Source organism: Rhinolophus ferrumequinum, chromosome 11, assembly GCF_004115265.2.
Source record: "Rhinolophus ferrumequinum isolate MPI-CBG mRhiFer1 chromosome 11, mRhiFer1_v1.p, whole genome shotgun sequence".
In the NCBI taxonomy this organism is placed as follows: domain Eukaryota; kingdom Metazoa; phylum Chordata; class Mammalia; order Chiroptera; family Rhinolophidae; genus Rhinolophus; species Rhinolophus ferrumequinum.
The window spans coordinates 70,838,469-70,855,454 of NC_046294.1; the positions used below are offsets into that span (position 1 = coordinate 70,838,469).

Here is a 16,986-nt window from a genome sequence, read left to right on the forward strand (position 1 = left end):
TCTGCCTCATTCTTATTTCCCCTTCCAGTCAAATATTCTTGGCTTGGGAGCATATTTGTCCACGTCAGCCCTGGTTTCACATGATCTGCTTTTTCACACATCCAGCAGACGGATCAGTTTACGTAACTCCATTCCAGCTCCTGGTAGCGAGCTTGTGTTTGGTCCAGCCTTTCCTCCTTCCAAATAGGTGTGCCCAGGACAAATGGTGGTCCCATAATATAAGCTTTATGGGTTGGGCACTTTCCAGAGAAAGGTTTTGGTAGGGCAGGCAGTTACCCTAGAATTTGTTTATTGTAATAAAAGGATGTTAAGTGAATTCTTCGTTCTAGAGCTTTAGAAGTTTCTCTAGCAGACGTGTCTGCATCTTGGCTTTTGACTGGCAGACTAGACTTGCTGTAGATGATTTTTCACTTTTTAGATTTACCATTGTCAAGGGCTTAAAATCTACTAGGCCTCTGTTTGCACAATGATTCTGTGCAAACTTCAGAAAAAGAATTCCTGTTTTCTGAATCTGTCATATTGGGGAAGGAATGCCTGCTTCCTCTGGTCTGATGGAGTCACTAGGACATTTTAATATGATAGAGTAGATGATGGTGCCTGATACATTAGGCAGTCTCTAACAATAGCTGTCATCACTTCCATTGCTACAGGTTTGAGTCTGTCTCACTGAGCCTCTCCCAACCTCCCCAAAAGTTTTAAATTAAATCTGTCTATTCACAAAATGTTTTAACAGTCAGATATAAAGAAATAGCATAGCTATGTGATCATCAATGCCATAGATATAATATGGGGGGAAGGAGACTGATGGAAGTACCTGTTGCCTGACAAAAATATCCGATTGTTCTCTCCAGATTTAGGAATATAATACGTGAGAATGTGTGTGGGAGCAGCAAAACCAAAGCAGGTGATGAGTTCTGGTTGTATGAAAGTATATAGTTCACTGGTTAAGAGCACAGGTCTGGATTAGATAGACCTGGGTTTGTTAACTTCTCAACTCACTAGCTTCATGGCCATGGACCTCTCTCAGCTTTAGAGAATGATTGTGACAACACTATGGGAAGCAGTGCTCAGAGGGCATGAGGCGTGCGAATGGTTATGATCATTATTAATGTTGACGTACACATTTAAATGCAATTAAAACTTGAGTGTTTGCAACGCTTTTTATGTTACAGAATCTGATGACCAAAACTACCGGGTGGAGGCTGTACACGCATTGGTGCACAAATTGCCAGAAAAAAACAGAGAGATGCTGGACATCTTAATAAAGCACCTGGTCAAGTAATTCTCTGACTCAGTCACTTAACTACTTGTTCACGTGTCAAAGTTAACCTTGTTCATGACTTGTTAAAGTGTACGATGATGCTGTGATATTGCTGTTGTAGCGTAGTCCGTAGAATATGCTTTAAAATGATGTGGCACTTTATTTTTAAGATATATTGATATGTACATGGATGTATACCTGTGTATATTTACAACACACAAATAATTGTATCTTTTGCCACTGTGAAGCTGAGGATGGAAAACTTGGCATTTCAACTTAAAAATATACGAAGGAGTATGTAGTTGCTTTCCTAATGCTTTTAGGTACCTTGTAAACCATAAGTTTGAAGACTAGTTCTCCATGCTGTCAGGATCAGCAGGTTCTGCCAGGTCAAATTTCCACTCTAATGTTAGCTTTCTTCTTTGGATTGGTAGTCTCTTGGTCTCTGAAGATTTTTCGGACTCTGCTATTAGTTCATCCATGTATTTAAAAATCTTGATAGATAGATATCGCATTAGTCAAGTTTCCCCAGAGAAACAGAGTGAATAGGATGTTTGTATGTATACACACATATACATACACACATACCCTGTTTCCCAGAAAATAAGACCTAGCCGGAAAATTAGCTCTACTGCGTCTTTTGGAGCAGAAATTAATATAAGACCTGGTATTATATTATATTATATTACATTTATTATATTTAATATATTATATTTATTATATTCCCAGTCTTATAGTAAAATAAGACTGGGTCTTATTAATTTTTGCTCCAAAAGAAGCATTAGAGCTGATTATATGACTAGGTCTTATTTTGGGGGAAACAGGGTATACACATATACGTGTGTGTGTGTGTGTGTGTGTGTGTGTGTGTGTGTGTGTAATTGGCTTACATGATTGGGAGGCTGGTAAGCCTTAAATCTGCAGGGCAGGCTCGAGCCCCAGGGAAGAGTTGATGTTGCAGCTTGAATCCTAGACAGCCTAGAGACAGAATTCCATCTTCCTCAGGAGACCTTATTCTTTTTCTCTTAAGACCTTCAGCTGATTGGATGAAGCCCACCCACATTATGGAGGATAATCTACATTAATCAAAGTCTCCTGATTTAAATGTTAATCACATGTAAAAAAAAAAAAAAAACCTTCACAGAACATCTAGAATTACGATTGACAAATATGTGGGTACTGTAACTTAGCAAATCTGACCATAAAATTAACCATCAGATATCTGTCTGTCTAGAAATTGAGTCTCTCTCTCTCTCTTTCTTTCTCTCGAAGTTGCTTTGCCATGCTGCTGGAAACAAAAGTCCAAATTCAGATTTTAAGCAAGAATTCCCTTACTATCTCGTTTAAGTAGGGACATTTTCCATCTTTATGAGCATCACGATTTACAGTCAAATGACTAATCCCTTCCTAGTTTGCTAGAAGTAGTAACTCAATTTACGCTAATTTGAAATAGTGCTACATATTAATAAGTCTCAACTTGCAGGCTTTGAGAGAATGTGAATTGCCCCCATTGAAATAAGAAGGAATTAAAAAAAAAAAAGAAGAAGAAGAAGGAAAAATAGAAAACCATGAAAAAAATATGAAGGAATTCACTAGGAACAACATCATTTCAAGTTCATTGTTAACTATGGCCCATGGCAACACCTCTTTTAGCTAAAGAGCAAGGACACATTATCCTTGGTCAGAATTAGTCTTGAATTATGTTTTTGAATTGTGTATAACCTCTTCATGAAATCTGGCCACACTGTATTTATTGGGCACTTTCTTGCTGTATTCAAGCTAGTTCTCTAGCAAAGTCTTTTTTAATGTGCTTTTAAAAGCGACATGAGTGTCACATACATATTCTTGCTTAATTATCTGGAGTATTAGATGAACACAAGCTTCACCCTTAATGTGAGTGTGTGCAGGAACTAGCAGAGCAGAGTATCTGGCTATGAAAGAGTGCTTAAAATTGTTTTGCTCACCTTTCACCGCTATTCCTGTCTCTCTTCTTTTTTTCCCTTTGTTGTTTATGTACTGACATTTTGAAACTAATTTTGTAAAGTCTCTACTTTTAAAAACAATTTATTCAATTGAAAAAAAGTCCATCCATTTTTCTCACCTCCTACCCTCTTGTAACTACCAATCTGTTCTCTGTATCTATGAGCTTATTTATTTATTTATTTTTTTGCTTATTGTTTTTTGTTTTAAGTTTCCACATATAAGGGAGATCATAGTATTTGTCTTCCATAGTATTTCTCTGTCTGACTTATTTCATTTTTAGCATAATGCTCTCAATGTCCATCCCTGTTGTAACAAATGTTAAAATTTCATTCTTTTTTTATGTCTCAGTAATATTCCATTGTATATATGTACCACAATTTCTTTATTCATTTGTCCTTTAATGGACACATAGGTTGTTTCCATGTCTTGGCTACTGTAAATAATGCTGCAGTGAACATGGGAGGGCAGATGTCTTCTTGAGTTAGTGTTTTCATTTTCTTTGAATAATTGCTGTATCATATGGTAGTTATATTTTTAATTTTTTGAGGAATCTTCATAATGTTTTCCACAGTGATTGCACCAATTTATATTCTAGCCAGTAGTACACGAGAGTTCCCTTTTCTCCTTTTCCTCACCAATACTTGTTATTTCTTATCTGTTTGATAATAGCCATTCTTAGGTGTGAGATGATATCTCATCATGATTTGCATTTCTCTGATGATTAGTGATGCTTAGCATCTTTCATGTACTTGTCGGCCACCGGTATGTCTTCTTTGGAAAAATGTCTATTTATATCTTATGCCCTGGTTCTCTTCTTGAACCTATAAAAGGTCGATCCTCATTGACTGAGAAGCATTGGTGAACTATGTACCAACATCACTAACCACTTACAAACAACTAATAACACTCTTGGTTCCTGGCAACCTTATATGGTTAAAGAAAAGAAAATATAAGACGAGTGACTTGGATTGGTCACTGACCTAAAGGACCAACGACTGAACGACCAATTCCAAATCTCCATTAATTAGCTCTGAGTCATGGTATAAATCATTGCTTCCTTTCTGAGAATCCTTTTCTTTGTCTTTAACACAAGGCCCTCTGTGGTCTCTTCTTTGACTCTAAATATTAAAAATGCAATTGGATTTATATTGCCTATAAGAGTTGAGGGAATGACGTGCAGAAATGGCTGAACTGTGGGTGAGAGTGGTCTGTATCAACTCAGTAGCCCAGGTCAAGGGAAATTCTGTGAAGAGTAAATTGGTCAGCAAAATAGTCCATCTTCTGAGCAGCATAGTAATCAACTCTCCACTTCAAAACAGGCCAGTTTTTAGGGTTTTCCAAATTTACTCCCAATGAACTTAATATTAAACATATTCCAGTTTACTTACACTACCAGGAACTCTTACATTTTAGCAAGAGCGCCTAAACCCAATTTAATTACAAGAGCAATATTATTTTGAGGTCGTATTTCACTTAATTTAACTCATTCTTTAATTTCCTCAGTCCTATAAGGGTTGTTAGTCTTATACTTTATAGATGAGGAAACTCAAGCCTAAGGATATTAAATAAGTTGGCTGATTACACCCCACTTCCAAGTTGGATGGATCCAAGCTTTGAATCCAGACAGGCTTACTGCTTTTACCTACTACTTTCATAGTACATTCTCTAATACATCCTAAGCAATCACTATATAATATTTAGTTGGAAGGAAAGTTGGAATGAAACTTTTCTTACTCTAACCAAGTGTCTTCTTTGATATTGTTCTCTTGGACACTGGGAAAATATCAGTCGATGGCACAGTCAGCACTTCTGTCCTGTACTAGGAGTTGCATATGAAACCCCTACATCCTGGATTCCCTATAAAATTTTCCTTTTGGTTTTTGAATGTAGTTAGTGATGCATACTCAGATATAAACATAATCTTGTGTTGTGCTCTTCCTAGAACTTACATTCTAATAACCTGGCTGGGAGTAAAACCAAAAAGGCAGTGGTTAACCTAGGAGACTGGTCAAATGAATGAGGTTTCCTCTTAAGAATATATCCAATTTCCAAGTTAGTTAATTAGTCAAAGTCGTTTTTATAGTTACTGGGATTACTTTGCTAAGGTCCATAGTATCAGAGGCTTTTTGTTTCATTTCCACTTTCAAGCCACCACTGATGCTCCCGCAGCTCATCTTACTGTTTGCCTAGTCCAGTGCCCAGCCCTAGCGAGTCACTCAGAGAAGTTTTGGATACCTGGGAGAGAGGGAAGAAGGGAAAGAGGGAGGGACGGAAGGAGGGAAGGAAGTAAGGGAGGAGGGAGGAATATTGGCCAGTTGACTTGTGTGGGGAGCTCAAGGAATCCCTTGACTTTCATTAAGGAGACCTGAATTGAAATAGCATCTCTGTCCCTAATTTGCTGTGACCTCTAGTACATCATTTTTACTTTAGGAGCTTTTTTTTTTTTGTTTTTTTACCTGTACAATAGGAAAAACTGATTTTCTGGGAGGATTAAACGCAATAATAATTATGAAAATGTCTGGCAGTAGATTCTCAGCATGTTTGGTGAATCTGAATATAATTAAAACCAGTCTACTCTTAACTATCTGTTCTAAAAGAAGTATAGTACCGTAGAAAATACAAAATAGCTGATAATCCCTCTAGGGTGATTCACTTTAGGAAATGAAGATATTTTTCTTTCAGTATATTAACCTTTGTAATTATGTTGTACTTAGGTTATGTTAACCTTTTATATCATTTTAGGCTATATTCACTAATGCCAACTGGGAGTGACTGAAACTATTTGGAAAAAGGAGCCTATACGGAATGTTTTACATTTTTTAATGTCACAAATTTGGTAGATGAGAACATTTTATAATTATTAAACATTTAACTTAAGATATTTTTGTTGCTGTTATTTGCAGAGTATCACTACATAGTCAACAAAATCTCATGACTGTCTCAAACCTTGGTGTCATATTTGGCCCAACTCTAATGAGAGCACAGGAAGAAACTGTGGCTGCTATGATGAATATTAAATTTCAGAATATTGTGGTTGAGATTCTGATAGAACACTATGAAAAGGTAGGCTGAATTTTCATGTGGAAGTATCATATTGTGTATCTTACATTTGTATCATCTTGATTTTGCGTTTATATCATCTATGCCCCTCACGTCATGATTTCAAATTCCTATAAAGTGTCAGTCTTGTAAATTTTGTATAAATTACTTTGTGAGAAATTTGATTGTCTTTTTCCTTGTTCAGTTTTTAAGTGCTCCTCAAAATGTTCCAGGTAGTTGTTTTCCTTTCTATATACATTATTTACTTTTCAGGATTTTCTTCTTTAGTTCATTTATGTAGTCAGTTTTTTGCTCATATTCAGAGAATACTTTAGAATCACTTTGTGGCTAAGTCTATTTTAACCTTTTAATCTCTCTGGAATTAGACTCTTAATTATTAAGCAGAGGTGATATTCTAAATAAAACAATAGAAAAAAATTCAAGGAACAGAGTCTTGAAGTCGTCTCGATATCCAATCTCTAAGGAGGGTTTTTTTAAAAGAGTGAGATCTTAGAATAACTATGGAAATTGGAAAAGCCAAATTGATTGGGTTATTAGGCATATTTGACCATTGAAAGTCTTAAAAATTTGTGATGCATTTATGTCTTCCTGATCTAGTCCTGTGAGAGAATGACTATGCCTGTCCCTTCCCCAGGTTCCTTCCTAGTGCCTGTGGAAGAATAACCTTAGTGCCTATCTAAGGTTGTAAGCTCCCTTACAACTCAAGAGCACATGGCTGTATCCTGCAGTTGTGCTTAGATCTCTCCCTATAGCTTGTTACATTTCTTGGCACACAGAGCCAATAACATGGCAGCACCTTCTCCTAAGAAACAAGGGGCCCTTCAGTGGAGGAAATAATACAGAATGGACCTCTTCCCCAAAGGCTATGCTCAGCATAAAGAGGGAAAGAGAATATCATAATAAAAAGAATCAGTGTGTCTTGACATAGACATTTGTTCATATTTAAAAGATTTCTTAAAATTTGGGGGAAATCTTCTGGATTTCCTTGTCCGGGTGTGGGGGAGACTAAAAAAGGAAAGCTAGAGAAGGAACATTACTCAGTGTAAAAGGGAAAAAATGTTATAATTGCTCTAGGATATTTATTTTTTGTGTCAAGCCTATCTTGCCATGTAACTGATTACGTACCATTATAGTGCTAAGATTATTTAATAACTCTCCAAGCTTCTTTTATGATGAAAATGGCAGTTGCACCCTTTTGTTGACCTCGGTCCATTGTTCTTCTATGTAGATTTTTCATACTGCCCCAGACCCAAGCATTCCTCTTCCTCAGCCTCAGTCTCGATCTGGATCCCGAAGGACACGAGCAATCTGCCTCTCTACAGGCTCCCGGAAGCCCAGAGGGAGGTATACACCGTGCTTGGCAGAACCTGATAGTAAGTGTGCCAGCCTTCAGGAGATGCTCCCTTCATTCTTTCATTCAGCCTGCCTACCTCTAATTAGGTAGAAATAGAAGATGTTTTTACTGATGCTGTCTCCCCAATACCTCTCCACCTCTAACATTTACATGTTCTCTGTCAGTGGTTGCAAGGTACTTTGAACAAGCAAATTCATTACTGCTACAAAGGGAAAAATTAGTTTGCTCAATGCCTTTTTTTTCCCCCTGTAACTGTGATTAAGTACATCAGGTGCTACTTTGTAGCAGGTTTTGTCCTATTGTCAAAGTGGTAGAGAAGAAAGCAAGAAAAAGTCTGGCTAAAGCAGTCATTTTCTTTCTTTCTTTCACATTATGTTCTTACAGCATCATCTCTTGGGTATCAAAGTGTCTCAGAAAGAAAGAGAAAAGAAATAGAAAGAGAAACTGTACCACACATTATCACTAACTTACTATTCTGATCGAGGCCCCAAGATGAGGTGGGTGGCAGCTTGGGCCCATCGCATGTGTTAAACTGTGGCCATTTTCTTCTTATTTTATTCCCCTAAGCCCCCCAATATTTTTCACAATCAGTATTTGATAGAAAACACTAGTTTTTAATTTAGATACATTTGAACGCTTTATGACAGTTTCTCTGATTTTTTTCTTACACTTCATTTTGGGAACATTGAAAAATATACCCAGTTAAATAGCCAGGTTTTGAGCTATATTCTAGGTTGCTATTTTCTTAGGCAGAAAAGGGAAAACGTCCTGTCATAAAGAATGGTGAGCAGCTTATAATTTGCAGCGGACATTTTATGGTGCCTTTGAGTGAGGAGGACTCAGATGCATTGTAACTCAGAATCACCTGAGATCAGAAAAGTAAAAACAGGCAGAAATATGTCTTTAGTATGCCCCCCTTTCATTGATTTTTGTTGTTGTTGTTGGTAATATCATTGTGGATTCATTTCTCTTAATTGTGAGTCCTGTTTCAGAAGCAGATTTTGTCTAAATTCAAGTCAGCCCACTCATGCTTCAGTAGTAACAGGATTTCCTTGGATCAGGGCACATATAAAAACATCTCCCTTGAACAGTATTGCGAAATGCATTCACCAAGTTCAAATACGTGTTTTAAATCCTTTCTCCAGTGCTGAGGACAGTTCTCCATACGAAGTCAAGGCCCATCACTTCAGGGGGGGTCAGGTGACCAGAGGCGTGTGTGAGTTGGCGAGCGGATGGGTTAGGGTGGTGCCATTCTCCACACACAGCCCCCGCTCTGTTCTCTCTTCTGCTCCTGCTCAGGTGACTCCTATAGCAGCAGCCCTGTCAGCACCCCCATGGGGAGCGTCGAGTCACTCTCCTCTCACTCCTCTGAACAAAACAGCACCCCAAAGTCGGCTTCCTGCCAGCCCAGGGAGAAATCTGGAGGCATTCCTTGGATCGCATCCGCATCACCTTCCAATGGACAGAAAAGTCTTGGTCTTTGGACAACTAGTCCTGAATCCAGTTCTAGAGAGGATGCAACCAAAACGGATGCAGAATCAGATTGCCAGAGTGTCGCCTCGGTCACTAGCCCAGGGGACATTTCCCCACCCATCGACCTGACCAAGAAAGGGCCCCATGGGCTTTCAGGACTGAAAAGAGCCTCAGCTTCCTTTCTCAGATCCATCTCTGCAGCTGAAGGTAAGCCAGAATGGGAGGCTTATGCAAGTTGTCATTATCTCCATGTCACTTGCCGGATTATTCAGCATGATTAAGCAGGGGGAAAGTTAATGGTGAAGGGACTAAAGATGCTTATCTACTTTGTTCCTGAGCTAGGATTTTTCAAACTCCTGTGTGCTGTGACTTTTCCCCTGGCTCTTTCCATCTGTGTGAGGTGATGTCTTTGTAATTACTGTAGATTCTGATCTCCCTGAGTGATGGGCTGCTGTGCGCAGAGAACATTCTGTACCTTCTCATTTGGACTCAACGAAGAATGGCTTTCTTTTGTTATGCACATGTACTGTGTTATTGCTATTATTTTGTCTAATAGCACCTTGCCTGTTTTCTTGGGCTTTCGTTTTAGGAAACAAGAGCTACAGTGGTTCCATTCAAAGCTTAACTTCCATAGGTTCCAAAGAGACACCTAAAGCCCCACCAAACCCAGACCTGCCTCCAAAAATGTGCAGGAGGCTAAGGCTAGACACTGCCTCAAGCAATGGGTACCAGCGACCTGGCTCCATGTAAGTGACAGTTTGTGTTTGCTTCATCTCCCAGGGGATACAGAGGGGTTGACATGTCCACGGGAACCCTTAGGACTCCCACAGCTAAATGTCTTATCTGTTGAGTGGGTACAGTCCACTTCTGTAGGACCCCGTCCTTTTCTAAAAGTGATGTGAAAGTTAGAGTAGGTTTAGGGCATGTATCTGTAATCTCATGGGGAGGCACTTGGAGCACTTTCCTTAGAAGCAGAGCTATGGCTTAATTTAAGGACATGAAAATAGATGTGTAATAGGGGCTTTGAAGCTAGAAGCCTTCCTATGCAAGTTCAACATGGACTTCTCAGCGGAGGAGGGTGCTGTGCCGGGCCCCGATCCCAGCTCTCCCATCTCTCTGTTAGAAATACAACTGCTTTCCAGCTTGTGACGGTTGGCTTTCTCTCCTCCTCATCACATGTCTCCTCTACCTGAGTGCTCAGATTTAAACAAACTCTTAGAGGATAAGGACTGTGATAGGCAAAAGGGAGCACTTCTAATTCAGAAGAAGTGACCCAGAAGGATAAAGGCTGACAGGGTAGGGTACATAGACGTGAGCAGAAAGGGGGTGCAAGGGGGGAAAATGGGAACCTGGATTAACAGGTAAGCAATGTCTGAAGGGGAAAAGTTTCTCTCCCTTTTAATTTGTTTTACTGACTTTCTCTGAGCACTTCCAAATGCGATATTAGCTATTAACTGGGCATCATTACATATGTGATCTCTTATAAGGTCCAGAGTTCTTGTGCAGTAGGTAATCTAAACCTCATTTTAGAGATGATGAGAACTGATACTTAGAAAGTTTAAACATTAGACAATGTGTTACATGTCAAACTTATTAAAAACTAATAATAAAATTTTAAAAAAAGAAAGTTTAAGGAACCAGTCTACATACACTCAGCCAGTGCATGCCAGAGATGGGATTCCACCCTAGGGTTCTTTAACCCGAATCTGTGCCCATTTTTAATATGGGGGTATTTCTGACACTTAAATCATTCCTCAAAAGTCTTAGTAAAAGACATTTTACGAAGCTTGTTTCCATAGAAACAGTGTCTTAAATTCATTTGTTCCTCCCTTTCTTTGAATAAAACTTTGGTTTCCCAGTGTGTTTAACATATTATCTCTCTTCGTCAGAATCCAGCTGCCATGATATAGACAAATACATATTTATAAATCTGTCTACTCCCCAGTGTGTATAGTTCTAGCCAGTAAGGGAAATTAAATTTTAAGGCACTATGTCCTGGCAGATGGGAGAAGATACGTAAACTCCATCCTTTCTAAAGGAAAGAGAAGAGCTTCTGTTTTGTGATTGTACTGATAGTTAAAGGAGAAACTAAAATGAGCGAGAGCGTATGTTCTGTATTCGGTGTAAAATGATCCTTGAGATTACCAAATGGCTCGGCTCTGGGCATTTGTGAAAGAAATAAGATCAATTTTTAAAATTGAGTTTAGAATATCATTAAAGGAATTTGATCTCTCTTCTAGTAAGTACAGAAACTTTTCTAATTACTGAGGGTGCCTTAGTTTTACTTCTTTTTCACTTTCTACTTAATAGTCTTTACCTCTTCACATAGACCCTCACCATCATGATTTGAAACAAAATTTGAATCAACAAATTGATTTCTTGGTCATATTTTTAGAATTACCTCTTTCTACTAAACAGGATCTGTGTTCGAATATTTAAAAATAAATTGTTTTAGAGTTCATTTTGTCTTAGCTATCAGAATGAACAACAATTTCTTCTGTCATGTTGATTTGATTTTTCTCTTGTGGCTCCACAGGAGTCAATAATATTGCTGCCAGGAGCAGAGTAGGGAGAAAATGTTCCTTTTTACTGCTCCCACTGTTTTCTGAGGTAGAAAAAATGAGGATAGCAAGATTCCCCAGAGGAGCTAGCTATAGGTTTATTACAGTCTGATACTCCTTGAGTTGGAGACCAGAGCTAAAATTTTCTTCTACATTAAATGTCAAAACAGTTAAAATTCAAGTCAAATTTTCAGAAAAATTTTTTAACTAATCGTTTTTTGTGTTTTTGTTGGTTAACTGATAATGCTGAATTTAAATTTGAACTGAATGATTTTCGAATTTATTTAATGGAATTTAAATTTTAAAATTATTTTTCAGTGTCGCAGCGAAAGCCCAACTGTTTGAAAATGTTGGTTCACTTAAACCAGTTTCTTCTGGGCGGTAAGTTCTCAAAACAAAGTAAATCAATAAAACAGTGGTGACATTGTTGCTTCATGGTGGAATGGCAGGTCATTTTTGATAGCTCTGCCCTTCAGTTGTGCAGATGGCCAAATCCATGTCCACTGTCTCTTCACAGGAAAAGATCATGTCTGTAAACAGAGTCTCTGTTACAGTGATGCTTCATTTGCTAAACTCTTCATAAAAAAAAGTGTTCTAAACGGGTTTTCTAAAAGACACAAGCTGCCATAGCCATTTGTACACCAAAGACTCCTTTGATGACCGTTTGTGGAAATTTTCCAAAAGTGTATTCTTGACTTTTAAAAGTTATAGAAATTTTTCTGGAATGCATTATTGAAAAATAAGCTTATTCTTAATAAGCTGAATAGCCACTGTGGTGCTATAGAGCTGATTGCCCCAGGCAGCTTTTTTTTTTCTTTTTTTTTTTTGAGTAGAGTACTTCATTCAGGGTTTCCAGATTTTACCTTCCACTCCACTGTTGAAAGGACACGAGTTGTTACATCTTGCTGTGATTAATGTGCTGGCTGTAAGGCTACTGCTTTCCTCTTTCCATGGTCTAAATTGATTCGTCTCATCATCTATGGTGGGCTTTGGTTTTTCGTTTGAATACGAGTATGGCAAAAATAATGGAATTTCTTAGTATTTTGATATTTCTGATATATATTTTTATCATCAGCAACTAGTACAGGTGGGAGGCATTCAATTAATGTTTGTTATTGAAAGCATATAATTGAGAACTTGAAGAACAAACCCTGATTTTTCCTTTGGATATACGGAGGCTGTTTTGAGCTGTCCATGTCTGGATAATTGAGTCTGTGAAGTAAAGGAATCACAGATAATTGAAGTATTGCTGTGTAGTTGTTTTAAAAGTTTTCAACCATAGAATTTGTTTCAACCGCATGAAAGTATGTGGACTTTCTCAGCAAGCGTTTATTAAGCACCTACATAGTATCAGGCTTGTTTGAGTTACTAGGGATAACAATGACCTTCAAACTCTGTGGGGTTTTTTTTTGTTTGTTTTTTTCTTTCCCAAAAGCCTAGAAAGACCCTCTTGTATTAATGGTTTTAACTCCACAGAGTAGAGTCACATTGGGATCTTTCTAGGATGTTGGTCAGTGTAACACATTTATATAGCAGGTCCCAGAATACTGGCACATATCTTACCTCTATCTGTAGTATCTTTACCTTCTTCCTTTTTTTTCAAGGCATGGTGAAAACTAGGCACCATGCATGTCAGCGCAAACATCACATCTCTGAAAGTGTCATCATTTTTAGGCCTCAGTGTAAGGGATTCAATCTTGGTACTTTTGTCCAGTTAGATGGCGGAATTGCTCCACTAGATGGAGCCGTTTTATTAGGAAGCTCTAAACAAGTCTGTTAAGAACTCAAGTACTGTAATCAAAGAAGTACTCCCATAGAGCTTTAAGAAAACAAGCTATTAATGAAACAAATCAGAATGGTGTCATATCATAAAGATATACTCAGATGTTCAACAACCAACCTATTCATTTTAAATATGCGTTTTACATTCTAAATACTACTCTAAATCAACTTGAATGGCTCTCAGCTTAAACTTAGAGCTCATTCAGTGGTACGTTGAAAATTCCTGTCTTTCTCTGTCAACTAGTACACAGTACTGTGGGTTGTGTCGTGACCTTTCACCAAGAGATGGGGCAGAGGAACACAGTGGCTCTTCTATTCAAATTCTTGGTCCTCCTCTTCCTAGTTGTATAATGTTGCAGTAACATATTTAAGAAATCTATTCTCTTTATCTGTAAAAGGAAGGTCGTGATTCTGTTTTTGCCAAATTGTTGTAAATTTCAAATACACTGCAGTGTATTTGGTAAGTTTTCCATAGATGGTCTTTATAATAACAACTGCTGTTGTTATGATAATTTTTATTGAAACTGCTGCCTAAGACATTCAAGCTTCTAATTAATGTAATTAATGATAAACATGACCTCGTTGACTAATACTTCTTGGTACCACTAAATACAGCTGAACAATAGACAGAAGTTGAGGGGATCAACTTGACTGATCTCCTACAGTACTTATTTCGTGCTCCTTCTAGGGAACTCAGGGTTACCCTTGAATTGGACCTTGAAGAATAACAGAACCAGTATTGGGGAGTAGGAAGACCACCTATGCTTGTGAAAGAGACCAGCTGCGAGATTTTAGTGGATAGCCTTGAGCAATAGAAAAGTAACGTCTGTGGGAGTCACTGTAGGCTCTGGGAACCACTGAGCAAAGCGGTGATCTAATCAGTGATGCACCTGAATAAAATATTCCAAGTGGCTTTTCTAGGAGGTTGTGGAGGGCAGAGAACAGTCAACCAGGTAGCATGGGATTGGTGAGATTTCAGAAGGCCTTGATTAGGGTAGTAACCAAAGCATGAAAAGCAATAAGGAGACTTTTATGGCTAGGATACGGATCGGGCAACTGCTTTGATGATACTGGAGTGAAAGACAGATAAAGAAGATTCCAAGTCTTTCAGATTGAGTGTCAGAAAGAATGGTAATTTAGCTTCTGATCTCAGCTTGTGTGAGTACATGGGGGAAAGGAAGATTTTGGCCATAACCTTTGAGGAGCCTGAGGACCATGTGAGCTGGAACCAGAAGAGAGCATGGAATTTGATGCCATTTGAGAAACTTCTGTCTACACGGCAGTTACTCTCCATAGATGAAGGTGGGGCTTATTGAGTAAAAAGGAAAAGGCCATTGAGTGGTCTTTGGGAAATGGATTCATTTAAGGGTCTGGCAGAGTAGAATGTGAAGGAATGATCAGGAAGAGGAGGTATAGTCAACGTGGTAGAAGCTGCAAAAATGTCAGGGAGCTCATTAGAGGAGGACAGTGGTTTTAATTTTAAGACATATGTTACTTCTTTGTAATCTTAAAAAATATTATCGGTGTGCATTTCTACTCCCTTCAGAAGTGAAATTATCAACATACAGAAAGTGTAAGAGATTGTGTGTGTTTATTATTGTTAGGTGGCCCTCCAGAAAACATTGAATCAATTTCAATTGGCGAATTCTTTATATTTTGCTTATGATTAAGGTAAGCATTGTGAATTTTGCACACCGACCCTGCCAAACCTTTGTAAGTCTACTCATCAGCATTAGGCAGCATTTAGAATTAGGAATGGGGCTTGTGATCACATCATCTTCCGGTTGGTAAGGGAAGAAATGGTTTTCAGGATGGTGAATGTCATTATCTTACTCTCCCATGCAGTAAGAAGCAGGATTTTCAAAATCCTTTTCAAAGGATATTAGAATCTTTTGAAGAGAAACTCAATAGGTTACAGTGTTATTTTCACATCTTGTTCAATACACAAGGCAGTAAAAGAGGAAGCATTAGCACCTGGAGAGAAAACTTCACTGTCGCAGAAGTCTGCATTAAATTATCAAAGCTCTCTGCTGAGTTAACACCTGTAGTTACCGAGCGCAGCAGAAGAAAATTATACCTGTCTAGACACATGCACAGATAATTGAAAGTCATGACAGATATTTTTTGTGCTGTATGTTTTTGACACATTTAACAATATCCACTTATTTAGTGATATAATTATTCAGCACGCCCCTTTCTACCATCTAATCTTATAAGATACTATAAAGAGAAGTTTCATGTCTAAATATTAATAAAGATAGTTGCCTTTTAAAGTGCAATTTCAAAAATTATATCATTGCAAGGATTATTGTATTGTAATCATTTCTGTAACCCTGGAAATTGTTTCCTTCTGCATCTCTTAATTTATTTTAAGGACTCAAAGCAAGAAGACAATGTTTATTGGGGGAAATTGTTGCTGTTAGAAAATTTGACTTTTTTTTTTTTTGAAAACCTTTACATATTTTTAGAGAAATGGCTCTGCAACCCTCAGTTACATCAGATGTTGGATCAAATGATTATATTGGACTAGAAGATTTATAAGAAAAACTATTATTTTTTTTCTATTTAAGATTGCCATAGTCTGATTCTTAGAAGTCTTTAGAACTTACACAGCTATGTGCACACACACACACACACATTGCTGCAGGCTTCTCTCTCTCTCTCTCTCTCTCTCTCTCTCTCTCTCTCTCTCTCTCTCTCGTTTCTGTCTCCCCCCCCTTTCCTTTCTCTCTCCCTCTCCCTCTCCGTCTCTCCCTCTCTCCATCTCTCCTTCTTTCCCTCTCTCCCCTTTTGTGTAAAGCCCTGTCCATGTCTGAGTGCCTCCATTTCCTCAATGTTGCCTTAAACATTGTTTCATTGGAAAGTGAGCTAGTGGTCGTTCCAAAACGGACTGCTTCAGGATCCCCTAGCAAACTTTCCGAAAGTACAGCCTGAGACTCAGAAGTAGACTCTGGGGGCAGGGCCAGAATTTTCCTCTATAAGCTTTCCAATCTTCAGGTATCCACTTGGGAACCCTGGTTTAAATGACCTAGCTTTATTCAGGAAGTGTAGAGATAAGAGGACCTAGGTTCTAGCCCCAACAGGGAAATGTAATAAGGTAACAATGCTGCTTTAAGAGAGCTGCAAATGGCAAACACTGTTAATGCTTCTTTGTGGATAAAGTACTGGGATCAAAGGGAAGAAAGACAGGTGCTTTGAATTGTTTTTTATTGGCACATATTACATTCCTGACATTATTATCTAAAGCAACCATTTTCCTACATCTTCACAAGCATTAAGTGCAATATTTTAAATTAATGTTTGAAATCTTACTTAGTTTTTATTAAATTTATTGGTGTGACATTGGTTAATAAAATTATATAGGTTTCAAGTGTACAATTGTAGAATACATCATCTATATATTGTATTGTGTGTTCAGTTCTCCTTTCATCACCATGTATTTGATCCCCTTTACCTTCTTCTACCAACCCCTTCCCTCTTATCTTCTGGTAACCACTAAACTGTTGTCTGTG

General features: G+C 38.1%; 1 protein-coding gene across 1 annotated transcript in view; it reads left to right on the forward strand.

The window, feature by feature from the left end:
• Positions 1-16,986, forward strand: part of ARHGAP42 (Rho GTPase activating protein 42) — a 251,311-nt gene that overhangs the window by 226,728 nt on the left and 7,597 nt on the right. Inside the window, exons 17-22 of the mRNA XM_033121252.1 lie at positions 1,173-1,278; positions 6,148-6,307; positions 7,533-7,677; positions 8,958-9,338; positions 9,721-9,877; positions 12,011-12,073. Coding sequence (XP_032977143.1) covers positions 1,173-1,278; positions 6,148-6,307; positions 7,533-7,677; positions 8,958-9,338; positions 9,721-9,877; positions 12,011-12,073 — 1,012 coding nt within the window. The remainder of the gene's footprint in view (positions 1-1,172; positions 1,279-6,147; positions 6,308-7,532; positions 7,678-8,957; positions 9,339-9,720; positions 9,878-12,010; positions 12,074-16,986) is intronic.